This window comes from Thamnophis elegans, chromosome 13 (assembly GCF_009769535.1).
Source record: "Thamnophis elegans isolate rThaEle1 chromosome 13, rThaEle1.pri, whole genome shotgun sequence".
In the NCBI taxonomy this organism is placed as follows: Eukaryota; Metazoa; Chordata; class Lepidosauria; order Squamata; family Colubridae; genus Thamnophis; species Thamnophis elegans.
The window spans coordinates 34,491,120-34,503,640 of NC_045553.1; the positions used below are offsets into that span (position 1 = coordinate 34,491,120).

At 41.0% G+C, this 12,521-nt stretch overlaps 1 protein-coding gene across 2 annotated transcripts in view; it reads left to right on the forward strand.

Annotated features, from left to right (window-relative positions):
• RNF122 (ring finger protein 122) overlaps nucleotides 1-12,521 on the forward strand; it is a 33,785-nt gene that overhangs the window by 12,816 nt on the left and 8,448 nt on the right. For both annotated transcript variants that reach the window (XM_032229911.1, XM_032229912.1), the window contains exons 2-4: nucleotides 1,206-1,362; nucleotides 9,467-9,512; nucleotides 11,615-11,656. In XM_032229911.1, the coding sequence (XP_032085802.1) occupies nucleotides 1,206-1,362; nucleotides 9,467-9,512; nucleotides 11,615-11,656 (245 nt within the window). The remainder of the gene's footprint in view (nucleotides 1-1,205; nucleotides 1,363-9,466; nucleotides 9,513-11,614; nucleotides 11,657-12,521) is intronic.

Consider the following 12,521-nt stretch of genomic DNA (forward strand, 5'->3'; position numbering starts at 1 on the left):
GCTTTTGAGTTGCATTTGTAGGGCTTTTAAAACAGTCTTCCTCTTACTGCTCCTAGATGATCTGTGTTTTGCATGAAATCAACAGTTTCTATTTCTGTACCATTTCTTTAAATAGTTCATTTGACTGGCCTTTCATCGTTTCATACTTTGGGCTGGGGGAAGTTGACTCCATCGGCTTTTGTAACTGCTTTCAACCATGGAAGTCTTAATTGTTATGGCCTCCAGCCAGCATGCGCCAAACATCTTAGTTAGTGAGGATGAGCTTTTAATCCAACATATCCAGATTGGCTGTAACAAGAGGAGGCAAAGTCTTCTGAGCCTCTAAGGGAATCGCCTGTCAAGGTTAAGTTGATGCTGAGGAAAATTCTATGTTACTATTTTATTTGATGTCCTCTGATCCTGGACTTCTCTTCAAGGCATAGCTATCCGCGTCTGGTTTTGTGGTTAGAAGATATAAACTACCAACACATATACTATATTGCCATTGCCAGCAGCATCTATGAAAATGATTAGTAGTGATGGGGGATATGGGGAATTCTACAGCCAGAAGGCCACAGACTTCCCATCTCTGCTTTAGAAGTTGCCTGATCAATGGCTGCCCCAATTTCACAAAATTCATTCCTTGGTTTCTCAATGAATTAACACAAGTAGATTTACTGGGCATTGTCAAAAGAAGGCTTTTTTGGCTACTACCTCTTTCACCTTCTCTTCCTGAGGCACCTTTTCTGACTTGACTTAAGGGCAATAGAGAGTTATCACACATCTGTGTTCCTCACCACCTTTTTCAAATTTCCCACAATTTAGAGATCAACACAAGTAAAGGATCATGGGAAATTTACATGCTTTCTCTCAATCTGTTTGTATGTGGTGCCAATGAATCTTGTACTAGAGTGTTGAGCTCCCAGTAGCTACATAAGAATGTTATGCATGGGTTATCAGTTGTACCATCAACATAATTTTCATATTTTCTGATACATTCCAAGCAATATCGTGATAGAGAAAGGGAGGGAAGGAGGGAGAGAGAGAGAGAGAGATTATGATATATCAATTCTAAAATTAGATCAACAGACTCTGGGAACTTTGCCCATCCACCAGATTGAGCCTAGCTTATTCCAGGCATGTTCAAAAAATTGAGGTTAGAGTAGATCTTGGTTTAGCATTAGGTACAAATTCAACTTTTATCCCCTTCTCTTTCTCATTTCTAGGATGCTTCTGTGGTTTGGGATTGATCTATACCAACAAAACGTGCACCATGCCTCCCATCACTTTCCAGGACTTGCCACTGAATATCTACATGGTGATTTTTGGCACAGGTGTCTTCATCTTTGTACTCAGCCTTATTTTCTGCTGTTACTTCATTAGGTGAGTCATGTTTCCAAAGGGAGTCGTGAGTGCAGATGGCAAAAGAGAGGAAACTCAACAAATGTGCCTAGGCTACTAGCTACAGTTTTGTGTCCTCTTGCTATTTTCAACTGAATCGATTACTTGAAAGTATAGATTTTTTAAAGCTAATCCCTAGTTAGATTGAAGAAGAATCAATGCTCGCAGTAATATTAAACCTCTTTAAATTAGAGCAACAGTTTTCAAACTAAATTCAAAGGTCAACAGTAAGATCCATAGGAGCTTATTGTAGATTCTTCCATAAAAGAGGCATTGGTCGTACCTGATACACTCCTTCTCATGGGATGGAGATAGTATCCAGGAATGGGCTGACCTCATCTGTTTAGCTGATTGGACTGAGTCTGTCAGAGCTGTGAGGACATATCTCTGTTGCTAGGGCTCCCCAGCTTTTGGCAAAGACGAAGTGACAGACTCAACATGTCTTGCTCTAGGATTCTCCTTTTACAGACCGAGGACCAGACGGTCTTCAGGGTGGGGCTGGATGCTATCTCCATCCCATGAGAAGGAGCATGTCAGGTAAGACCAACACCCCTTCTCCATTGTGGTGGAGTTAGCATCCAGGAACGGGACATACCAAAGCTGGCTTGTCCTTAAGGGTGGGCCACAGTCTGGTCCGAAGTCCCCTGCCTGGTTTTGACACTCTGAAGCACTTGCCTGCCAAAAGCTGCCTTGGCCGAAGCGAATTTGTCCAATTTATAATGTTTGATAAAGGGGGAAGGAGAGGGCCATGTAGCTGCTTGACAGACCTCCTCTAATAAGGCCTGCGTTGCCCACGCCTCTGTCGTGGCTGCGCTCCTGGTGGAGTAGGCAGTTACTCACCCAGGCAATGGAAGGGCCTGACATCGTTACAACACAACATGCAATCTTGGAGCTCCAGGATTGCGGTTGATATCTCTGTTGCTGGTCGGTCCTTTTGGACCTAACCCGTCCTGAAGAGACGGTTAAAGGAGAGTACATCCTGCTGATCTCAGGAGCATCGCAAAGCCCCTGATTGATCCAGGAGAAGCTTTTTTTTCATCTACAAGAGAAGCAGCCAAAGCTGCATAAGGTTGGTTTGTTTGCATGTTCAAAAAAATTCTGACCCATCAATCTAAGCTTTTGGGCTATTTCTTCTTGTAAGATTAAGTTTATTTTATGCTTAACCATATCTTTTTCTTCTTTAATTTTCTCATTTTGAGGTTCTTTTTGCATCCTAAATTCCAATTCTTCAAGTTTTCCCTGCAGCTCTATTTGTTGTTTCTTTTTGTCTTTGTTCCTTCATGCCACATAGGCTATTGTTAAACCCCTAATGTATGCTTTTTGTTGTGTCCCATACATTTTGTAACGTTGTATGTTCTTTCAAATTTTCCATCGAAAAGAAATCTAGCTCTTCTTTATCCATTCGACATACTTTTTTTTCTTTCAAAACCTTCTGGTTCATGGTCCATCTTCCTCTCTCTTTTATTCTTCTCTTTCATTTCACTATTAGAGGGTTGTGGTCTGCCCGTGTATTTCCCCTTATGTGTCTTTCCCCTTATGTCAACAGATCATCTCTTGTCTTCCTGTAAATGTTGTCCCTGATTGGTTTTGCAAGCTCTTCCAGCCTACACTATATTCATAGAGCTGTGTTTGCCACTGCCTCTGGGAAGATATTTCTGTCAGGGGCTGCAGGAGTAACCTGCAATTCCAATGCCTCTCTAACAGCTGAGGGAAGCCCAGAGACTCTACTATCGAATGCGAGTTGGCCAGGTAGCACTCACAGAAAATTCAGAAAAACTTTTCCTATTCAAAGAGATCCAGGAATGTTCCTAGGAATGGAGGAACTTTTGACATATCTGTGCTTGCTGAGGGACTAAATCAAAAGCTGGGGAGCCCTAGCAGCAGAGGTGTGTCCTCACAGCTCTGACAGACTCAGTCCAATCAGCTAAGTAGATGAGGTCAACCCATTCCTGGATGCCATCTCCACCGCAATGGAGAAAGTTGACTTGGGTTTATATATCATAAGAAGTCACTCTTTCTTTTAATCATGACTTACTAAGCAGAGGCTCTTCATAGTCTCAGGCAAAAAGCTCTTTTGCTTGCTAATCTACTTGATTCTAAATGGCAGGGTCAGAATTGAATCTGGATATTTTTGCATGCAAAGGGATTGCCCATGGAAATGTATGATCCTTTGGCATTCAAATCACATGCCGGAGGAGCCAGTACATGAAATCAGCCCTGTTCATTCAAGATAACCAACTGTGCTGTTCTTGATTTTGTCCATCTTCTCTGTTGTCTTTGATTGAAGCCTCCATTATGAAAAATGTAAAAATTGGTGGGTAGAAGGATAGAATATTAGAAAAAATGCCCATTATGTCAGTTATGCTAATTGATTAGATAGAGAATAAACGTATCTCAGTTCGGCAAGGTTCCTCATTTTAATGTTCCTGAAGCAAATACAAAGTAGAAAAATCCAAACGTAATTTGGAGCTTTTGTTATCGTAAACCAAGTCTGGTTCATAAGTTTTCCAGCTTCTGATACATGCTGGCAAGCCATTTCTGGCTAAACAAAAATGCTGCTTCTCTTTAGTTTGCTCAAACCAAACTGTTATTCATCAACACACACCCCTCCACAATAGATATCAACAATACAGTGGCTGAAAACTTGGTGCAAATCTTAAACCAACAGCTCAAATAGTTGCTAAATGAATAACTGTAACTTGAGGTCTACCTGTACTGTAACTGATTATTAGCTGGGAATACTACTCCTGAAAAATTACTTTCTTTTCTTTGCTCTCTGATTTAACTGGGCCAGCCTAAGGGGTAAGCAACTTTGCTATCCATATGGTTTTACTCCCATCAGGCCTCAAGGGACTGTAGGAAATGTGGTTCAAATTATCTGCGCACACATGCATTCTTTTTCTCCTTCCAAACTTAAAAATTCCAAAATATTTTCAACATCATTTCTCGAATGAATGGTGACTTCATCATGATCCTGCAGTTGAGCATTTAAATCTTTCCAAAAATATAATTGTGACCCAATCCTGAGAATAATAGCCAGATATTATTTCAGAGGACTGGTGCTTGTTCAAAAATCTAGCAGGAAACTATAGGAAGTTGGGGGAGGGAGGGTCTCATTCAGAAGGCTGGAATAGATCTGTTGTCTCCATGGAAGATGTCCTGGCTCTTTATCTATTTATGGAAAGCTTATTTTTAAACCTTTGCAGTCATTTGCAGCCACAATGTCTAGAAAGAGCCTAGTGAATGACACAGAACTGCTGTCATCCGGCTCATTCTGGAGCTTTGGGACCACAGAACATTAAATGGAAAGATACAGGAAATATGTGGTCAGGTTTGCCTTTTTCCAGCTAATCAATATTAGCTTGGGGTGTGAGTGTTAAGGTCAAACTTCAACTGTCCTAGTTTTGAAGTGTGAACACTGACTTGTCAGGTTAATAAATCATGACCAATGTTTTCTCAACAATATTTACTGCAAGCTTTTCAAATGTTGCGTTGCTCTGTCAGGGGCTTAGTGGTCTTCAGCCTTGCTTTGGTAACTCAGCTCATATCTTAAGACTTGAAAGTGGGTCAACAGGCATTTTATACTAAAAAGGAAGTGGAGGCAACTTTTCCCTCAGAACACCTTCCAGGTGGAAGCTATTGCAGGAAAGTGCAGATTATCATTTATATATGCAGAAGGTTCCCAGATTCAGTCACTGGCAGCTGCACTTCAATGTCTCAAAAGAGCAGGTGATGAAAACAAAAATAGACCATCTTGCTCAAGATGGACTGATTTCCTGGTCTGGTGTAAGGGAGCTTTATATCTTTGTAATACAGCAGGATACATCTGTGCAGGTAATGGATCAGCCAATGCACATTTATCCTCATTTCCCTAAGCTCTGAATGCCAAACAGAACCACAATGCTCAAACAAGAGCAGGGAGGGAAGGAGATGTTATCCAGCAATCAATGATGAAGAGAACCAAGAGGAAGACTCTACTTTGCTAGCTATGATGTCATCAAGATCTGCTGGAACAAACGCAGTTGTACTTGCCACATCCTGTGCTTCTGTCTCAAAGGATTGAAATTCCCTGCATGAAAAACACACCAGGAGACAGGGAAAGTGCCATTTCTGGAGCCAAGGATGGCAACTCCCACCTATCTCAACAGTTGTTTTGTGTTTAATAGATTAACAGAGTTGGAAGGGATTTATAGGTCATCTAATAGCAATAGCAATAGCAGTTAGACTTATATACCGCTTCATAGGGCTTTCAGCCCTCTCTAAGCGGTTTACAGAGTCAGCATATTGCCCCCACAGTCTGGGTCCTCATTTTACCCACTTCAGAAGGATGGAAGGCTGAGTCAACCCTGAGCCGGTGAGATTTGAACCGCCAAACTGCAGCTAACAGTCAGCTGAAGTGGCTGCAGTACTGCACTCTAACCACTGCGCCACCTCGGCTCTTCTAATCTTCTAATCCAACCCCCCCCCACTCAAGCAGAAGACCCTACACCATTCCTGACAAACGGCAGTTTGCCTAATTTAATTGCTGATCACACGTACAATGCAGGAGAAGGGTATTGTCCATGTTTGCATTGGATACATTCCCAATATAGAAATTTGCTAAAGAATAAATAACACTTGCTAAGTGGAGATATTTGTTAAGTGAGCTGCACCCCATTTTATGACCTTTCTTGCCACAGCTGTTAAATGAATCACTGAAGTTATTCAGTTAGTAGCGTCGTTATTAAGTGGATCTAGCTTCCCCATTGACTATGTTTAGGGGATCACATGATCCCAGGTGACTGCAAAGGTCATAACTATGAAGCGGGTGTCTGAACTTTGATCACATGACATTAGGATGCCGCAATGTGAAAATAGTCATAAGTCACTTTTTTCAGTGATGCTATAACTTTGAACAGTCACTAATTGAACTGTTGTAAGTCGAGAACTACCTGTCCTCAAATTCATTGGCAATCTTTCATCTCTACCTCAAAAATAACTCTGGTGTTCTCACTCTTATCTCCAACGTGTATACCGCTAAAACATACCATTGGTGGCTAAAATGCCAGTTAGACCATTTTCTTTTGAGGGCAAGAAAATGTTGCCTGCTCCTTCTCCTTTAAATTTTACCGGGCAATTTCAGGATGAAGCATCCAATTATTCCTCTAGAGAAGCATTTACTTTCCCAAAAGAGCTATTCTTTCCAAAGTTGCAGAATACAGCTTTTGGCCTGCACACTCGCTCTCTCTATTTCCTTCAAAAATCCTGCGGCCTCACAGAGCAATAGATTAATCTCGTCTTCTGGAACAGGCATAGCAACAGCGTGGGGGGTTTGTCCCTGGTTCTAATTTAGTGCAGCTTGGGCACAAAGAAATCTCTGTCCACACTGAACAGAATGATTATTCAGAGTCAATTTTCTGCTTCCCGTGGCTCGGACCAGCTGGTTTGTCTTCCTCAGCAGCAAATGAACATTTGACCCAGGCATAATGTTGACTAAGCGTTGACCCAAACTTTCAAGGAGCAGAACACATGCCGGATTCACTGTTAACGCACTTGGAACCTTTAACTGCCCTGTGGCAGCTGACTTGGGCAGGGCAAGACTGAAGAAAACCAAAATTCTTAATGACTCATCTTTAGCCATCATGTTGGCAGGGATAATCCATGCACCAGGTGCTATCAGCTATCAAGAGGAGAATGTCAGCCATCATCTTTTTTTTAAACTCCAGCCATTATCTATGTCAGGGGTGTCAAACTGAAGGCCCGCGGGCAGGATGCATCACGAGCAGGCCACACCCAGCCCAGCTCTGTGAATGGGAAATACGAAATGTTATGTGATGGCAACGTGACGCGGCGAGTTTGACACCTGTGATCTATGGAGATTCTCTGTCATGGTTAGGGTTCCGAACTGAAGAAGCTTCTTAGATGAGAAGCGAAACGTCTTCAAGAAAAAAACAAAAAATTGCCTTTTTCCAATTGCCTTTTGGGGGGAAAAAAAGCACCTTTGGCAATTGTAGCAATTGATCTCCATTTGGAGGTTGGTTGGTTGATTGGTTTGTTTGACAGCATTTATGGCACTTTTGGGCTCCCCCCCCCCAACAAACCCTGAGCAATGAGATTCACAGGTTACAGGTAGCCAGTTCCATAGTGACCCTTTGAAGTTCCAATGTATCCACTTGGGGGGGGGGACTTACAACCAAGTCACCATTGCAGCATCCTGCAGTCACATGACCATGTTTTCAGATGGATTTGCAAAAAAAAAAAGCATTTATTTTTGATTTTTGGCAAACCATGAGTTTCCTTAACAACTGGCATTTGCTTAACCATGACTGCAAAAAAAAGGTTATAAAACCGGGTTGGTCACATGACCGACTCGCTTTATGACCATCACAAATTACAGTTGCAGTGAGCAGGCTCCATTATAGTCATAACTCGAAGACTACCTGTATAGGCAATACGTACTGTAGATGTATATATTTCTTAGAGCACTGATAACGTTTTATTAGCCATATAAATGGATGCAAATAATATTGCAACCTTATTCATCAACATGGAACTCTTTGACTTTTGGGGTTCTGCAGGTTGCTACAAATAGCATGGTGCAGGTATAACTAGACACATTTGTTTTGCTGCAGTCACTTCCTGTGTTGGTTTGTTAGTTTGCCTTCCTGCCACAAACCACAGGGAGAAATACAGTGGACCTAGGAGCAAACCTGGTGTAAATAGTCTGCTACTTTGTAGTCCTGATCAAGTGCATTTATAATATCGGGGTAGCCCTTGGCTGATGGCCACAATTGGGCCCAACATTTTTGTTAAGCAAGACATTTGTTAAGTGAATTCTGTCCCAATTTACTATCTTTTTGCAGCAGTTGTTAAATGGGTTACATTAGTAACGTGGTTGTAAAGCAAATCGGGCTTCCCCATTGACTTGACTTGTCAGGAGGTCACAAAAGGGGAGGATATGAAGCTGGAACATTGCAACCCTGATAAACACATGCCAATTACCCCTCAGGGAAAAGGGCGGCATATAAATGTTTAATAAAATCCTAAAAAAAAAAAAAAAAAAAATCTGAATTTTGATCACAGGATGCTGCAATAAGTGTGGGAAATGGTCATAAGTCGCTTCTTTCAGTGCCATTGAAACTGCAAAAGGTCACTAAACAAACGGTTTTAAGCCGAGGACTACTTGTTCTATAAACTCTTGTGATCTGTAAGTCCCTTTGTTTTCTCCCTTTGCTTAACATGATTTATCCTTTTGAGTCTGTTTTATGACTCACTTTGCCCCAGAAATTACCCAAGAAGTTTGAAGGAGAATCTGATATCTAATTTTCCCCCAATCCTTCAAGTCAGAGACTTCTATCTATCCTTGAAGGAAAGAAAGAATCCCACAACTGTCACTTTCTATTGTATATTTAACCATTATATTTGTAATATTGTAGTATGAAACATTTTCTCCCAGCGTTTTTTTTATAAAATCCATTACGATGATTCCTGTATAATTTGCCTATAAACTTGATTTTATTACTGAGGAATTACTCTGAGAATTGGGATTAAATAAGGTAAAATGCCTATGGAATAATAATAATAAAAATCGAAATAAACCAGGGACAATCTTTCTCATGCTGAGTGTGTACTATTACTAAACTGATCAACACAGTTTCCTTTTTTTAAAAAAATACACAAAAGTTTAATCGATTGTTTAAAGCCACAATATATGGTAATGTTGTTGTTATAGGAAAACTATAATCCATTCAGCAATATTTGCCATCTGGGGACGATAACTATTGAATGCAAGGTGGGACTGGATATATATTTTAGTGTTTTTCCATGACAGACAAATTACCAGTTACTGGAACAAAAACTTCTTACCAGGATTAGAAAAATTTAAGGCTAGCTAAAAATGCTGGTACCTCCTAACATATAAAGCAAAGTTTTCAAAGGCACCCCCCCCCCAATCTAAATGTGGCAAGTTTCCATCTTTAGCAGCATGACAAAAACAACAAAAGGTTTTGTAATGCTGAGTTCAAAAAACAAGAACTATCCTCATACATCAGGCGAATTGGAGATGTTCATTAGTGATTACTAAAAATATACCATTTTTCTTCTGCAGCAAACTTCGGCATCAAGCACAAAGTGAAAGATTTGGATACAAAGAGGTAAATGAGCAATTTGAGTCATTCTCCTTTTTTCCCTGTCAAGAGAAAGGCTCTGTTTACAAGTGGGTGAAGGAAGAAGCCTAAATTGTCACCACCTTGGCACATTGTAAGAGTTTTGTCTGTAATTTTGAGATGCAAAAACCACTGCAAAATTTGTCTTTAAAAACATCTGGATATTCTGATCTTCCTTATGCAGCTGGTGCCTGGGATTTGTTTATTTGTTTTTTTTTATTTATATTCTGTCTTTATTGTTTTTATAAATAACTCCAGGTGGCAGACACCCACAATATTCCTACCTTCTTCTGTTTTCTTCCCGATAACCCTGTGGGGTAAGCTGGACTGAAAGAGAGTGGCCCAAATTCACCCAGCTGGCTTTCTAAGGCAGGACTAAAACTCAGTCACCTGGTGATGCATACAAAGTCATGCAGCTGGCTTTCACAACTGAGGCAGGACTAGAACTCAGGCTGGCATAGATAGTTTCATGCTCATCCTATGACATTCTGAAGCATCCCCACCTAGGCTTTGCCCTAGACCATGCCTGCTATATACCCATCAGCACGAAGCCATCTATGCTGGTCTGCTGTTATGGGGTTGCATATATACAGAAGTATTCTGCCCAGGCCCTTCCTTGCACAAGACACATCAAAGCACATGAATCATGGGTGAAATTCAGCAGGTTCTGGAGAACCGGGAGCGGGAATTTTGAGGCGTTTGGAGAACCGGCAAATATCACCTCTGGCTGGCCGCACCCCCATTTATTCTCTGCCTCTCAAGTCCCAGCTGATTGGGAAGAAATGGGGATATTGCAGTAACCTTCATCTGGCCACGCCCACTAAGCCAGCCCACCAAACCAGTAGTAAAAAAATTTGAATTTCACCACTGGCATGAACTCTGGTGGAATAAACCAATACACTCTACTTGAATAAACCAAGTTTCTAAGAGCTCCTGATTGCTGCACCCGTGCTAATATATTAATCTGAAGCACTAAGCCCTGCCATTCAGTTGCCCTTTAATCTATCATGTTGGAAACTCTGAAGCTTTTGTGGACCACCTGTTACAGGAAAGGTATCTGAGTAAAATGTAAACATCTAGAGTGTGTTTACATTTAGAAACTGAGTGTCAGCACCTCTCCATTAATTAATTAGGAAAGAAAGACCACAAGACTCCATGTGTGGAAATCAAGTGTACTTTTACTAATTAAGAATGATTAAAGGCATAGCGAAGCGAAGTCTGATTATTTAGGCGGGAAAGCAATTGATATATAGAATAGCCCATTCCCCACCCCTTGGCATCACAATTCCAGTCCAATCATAATTCTTCCAAGTGTCAGGTGTGAGATAACTTCAAAAGGCATCACAAAGATGGAATGTCGGTGCCGTTAGTCCTGGCGGGAAACACCCACGCATGCGTAGTCCGATCAGCCGGTGAACTCCAGAACCTTCCTCCAGCACAATGAGTAACCCCTCCCAAATACCATGCCCTCCCTCCCCGTTTCATGGCAGCCGAAGCGATAGCAAAGCAGAGGCTGACACTGAGGCTACATAGTCAGGATTTCTTTTGCATGGTCTCCCCCCCCCCCCCAAAAAAAAATCTGTTGCTTTCCGGACATAGTAGGATTACAACTCCTGGAATTACGAAAGTGATATTGATTATGCAGAAATGATTAAATACCATTTAAAATTTAAAAGGCCAATAAAAGTATCTTGCTAAATTGGTAAAAGAAATACCATGCATCCTTTTTGGGGAGTGGGTAATTATCCTGCAACCAGCCATGCTGCAAAACACAGCCTAGAGATAATAAATTTCAAATAATGTGAGGAAATGATCCAAATGATGCACTGTGCTCGAGGGAGGGCAGGAAGGCTTGAGAAGTGAGAAACTACTAGTGTAAATAATGCAAATATAAAGAATTGTATAGGCAGGGCGAGATCTCCCCAACTCAGAAAGTCTGTCAGTGGCTCTGCTGTGGTTTCTGCATCAACTAATATTGTTCCTGTTTAGCAACTGCTGCTATTTGCCTTTGCAATGTTCAATGAGATTGGCTGCTTTGGTCATTCAGCACCAGTAGTCTGATATTAATCTACTGCCTTTCTTCCTTCTAGGTGGTTTTGAAAGGTGATGCCAGAAAGCTAAACTTACATGGGGTGAGTAAACCCACCGATGAGTCAAGAGTTGATATTTCAGCAAAAAGGAAAGCAAGACATCCTTTCATGTATTATTGTTTGAACACGTATAGGTGTGGTTATGCAAACATATATCTGCAGGAGAGAGCTTTGTTGTGGGTTAGCCTGGGATTCTGTCCTGGCCGTACAATATTTTTATAAATGTGATTAGGAGAGAGAAGGGATGTTTAGAAAATCTGCAGATAACCCAAAGTTAGGGATAATCGTTAACATCTCATAAAACAGGTTCTAAACGATTTTAATAAAGTTTAATTTTGAGTCCTTTCCAGCAAAATTTAGTTCAATGATGAGAAATGTATGATGCCACGCTCAAATAGGAAAAAATGAGATGTGTAGGTACAAAACCGATGGTACTGGCTCAACACAACTGCATTTATAGCTGTTTGCAATATGCAGTGTGATATTGCTAGCACACATTTCCAGGTTATTTGGGGGGGGGGGGAAGAATGCACAGTAGCAAACAATGGGTTCACTTAATGATCATGGAATTCATGCTTACAATTGCCCCCATTCGCTTAACAAATACCGCAAAAAATATAATAAAATGGTAGTAACATTTTACTACTGTTATGATTTACAACCATAATGTGCAGATTCCATTAGGTCAAATCTTGAGGACTATCTGTGCAATGAAATCCATGTATGCAGGACTTTCCTGACTGTTAAGCACCATCTGGAGTCATGGGTATTCCATCACTCTGAATTTGAAACAATAGGGACAGACATTTGTTGGGGATAGTCTGAAAATTCATGATCTGGACAGAGAATTGGACTAGAAGACCTTCAAAACCGCTTCCAAAGGTACGATTCTATCATTCCATTTAGT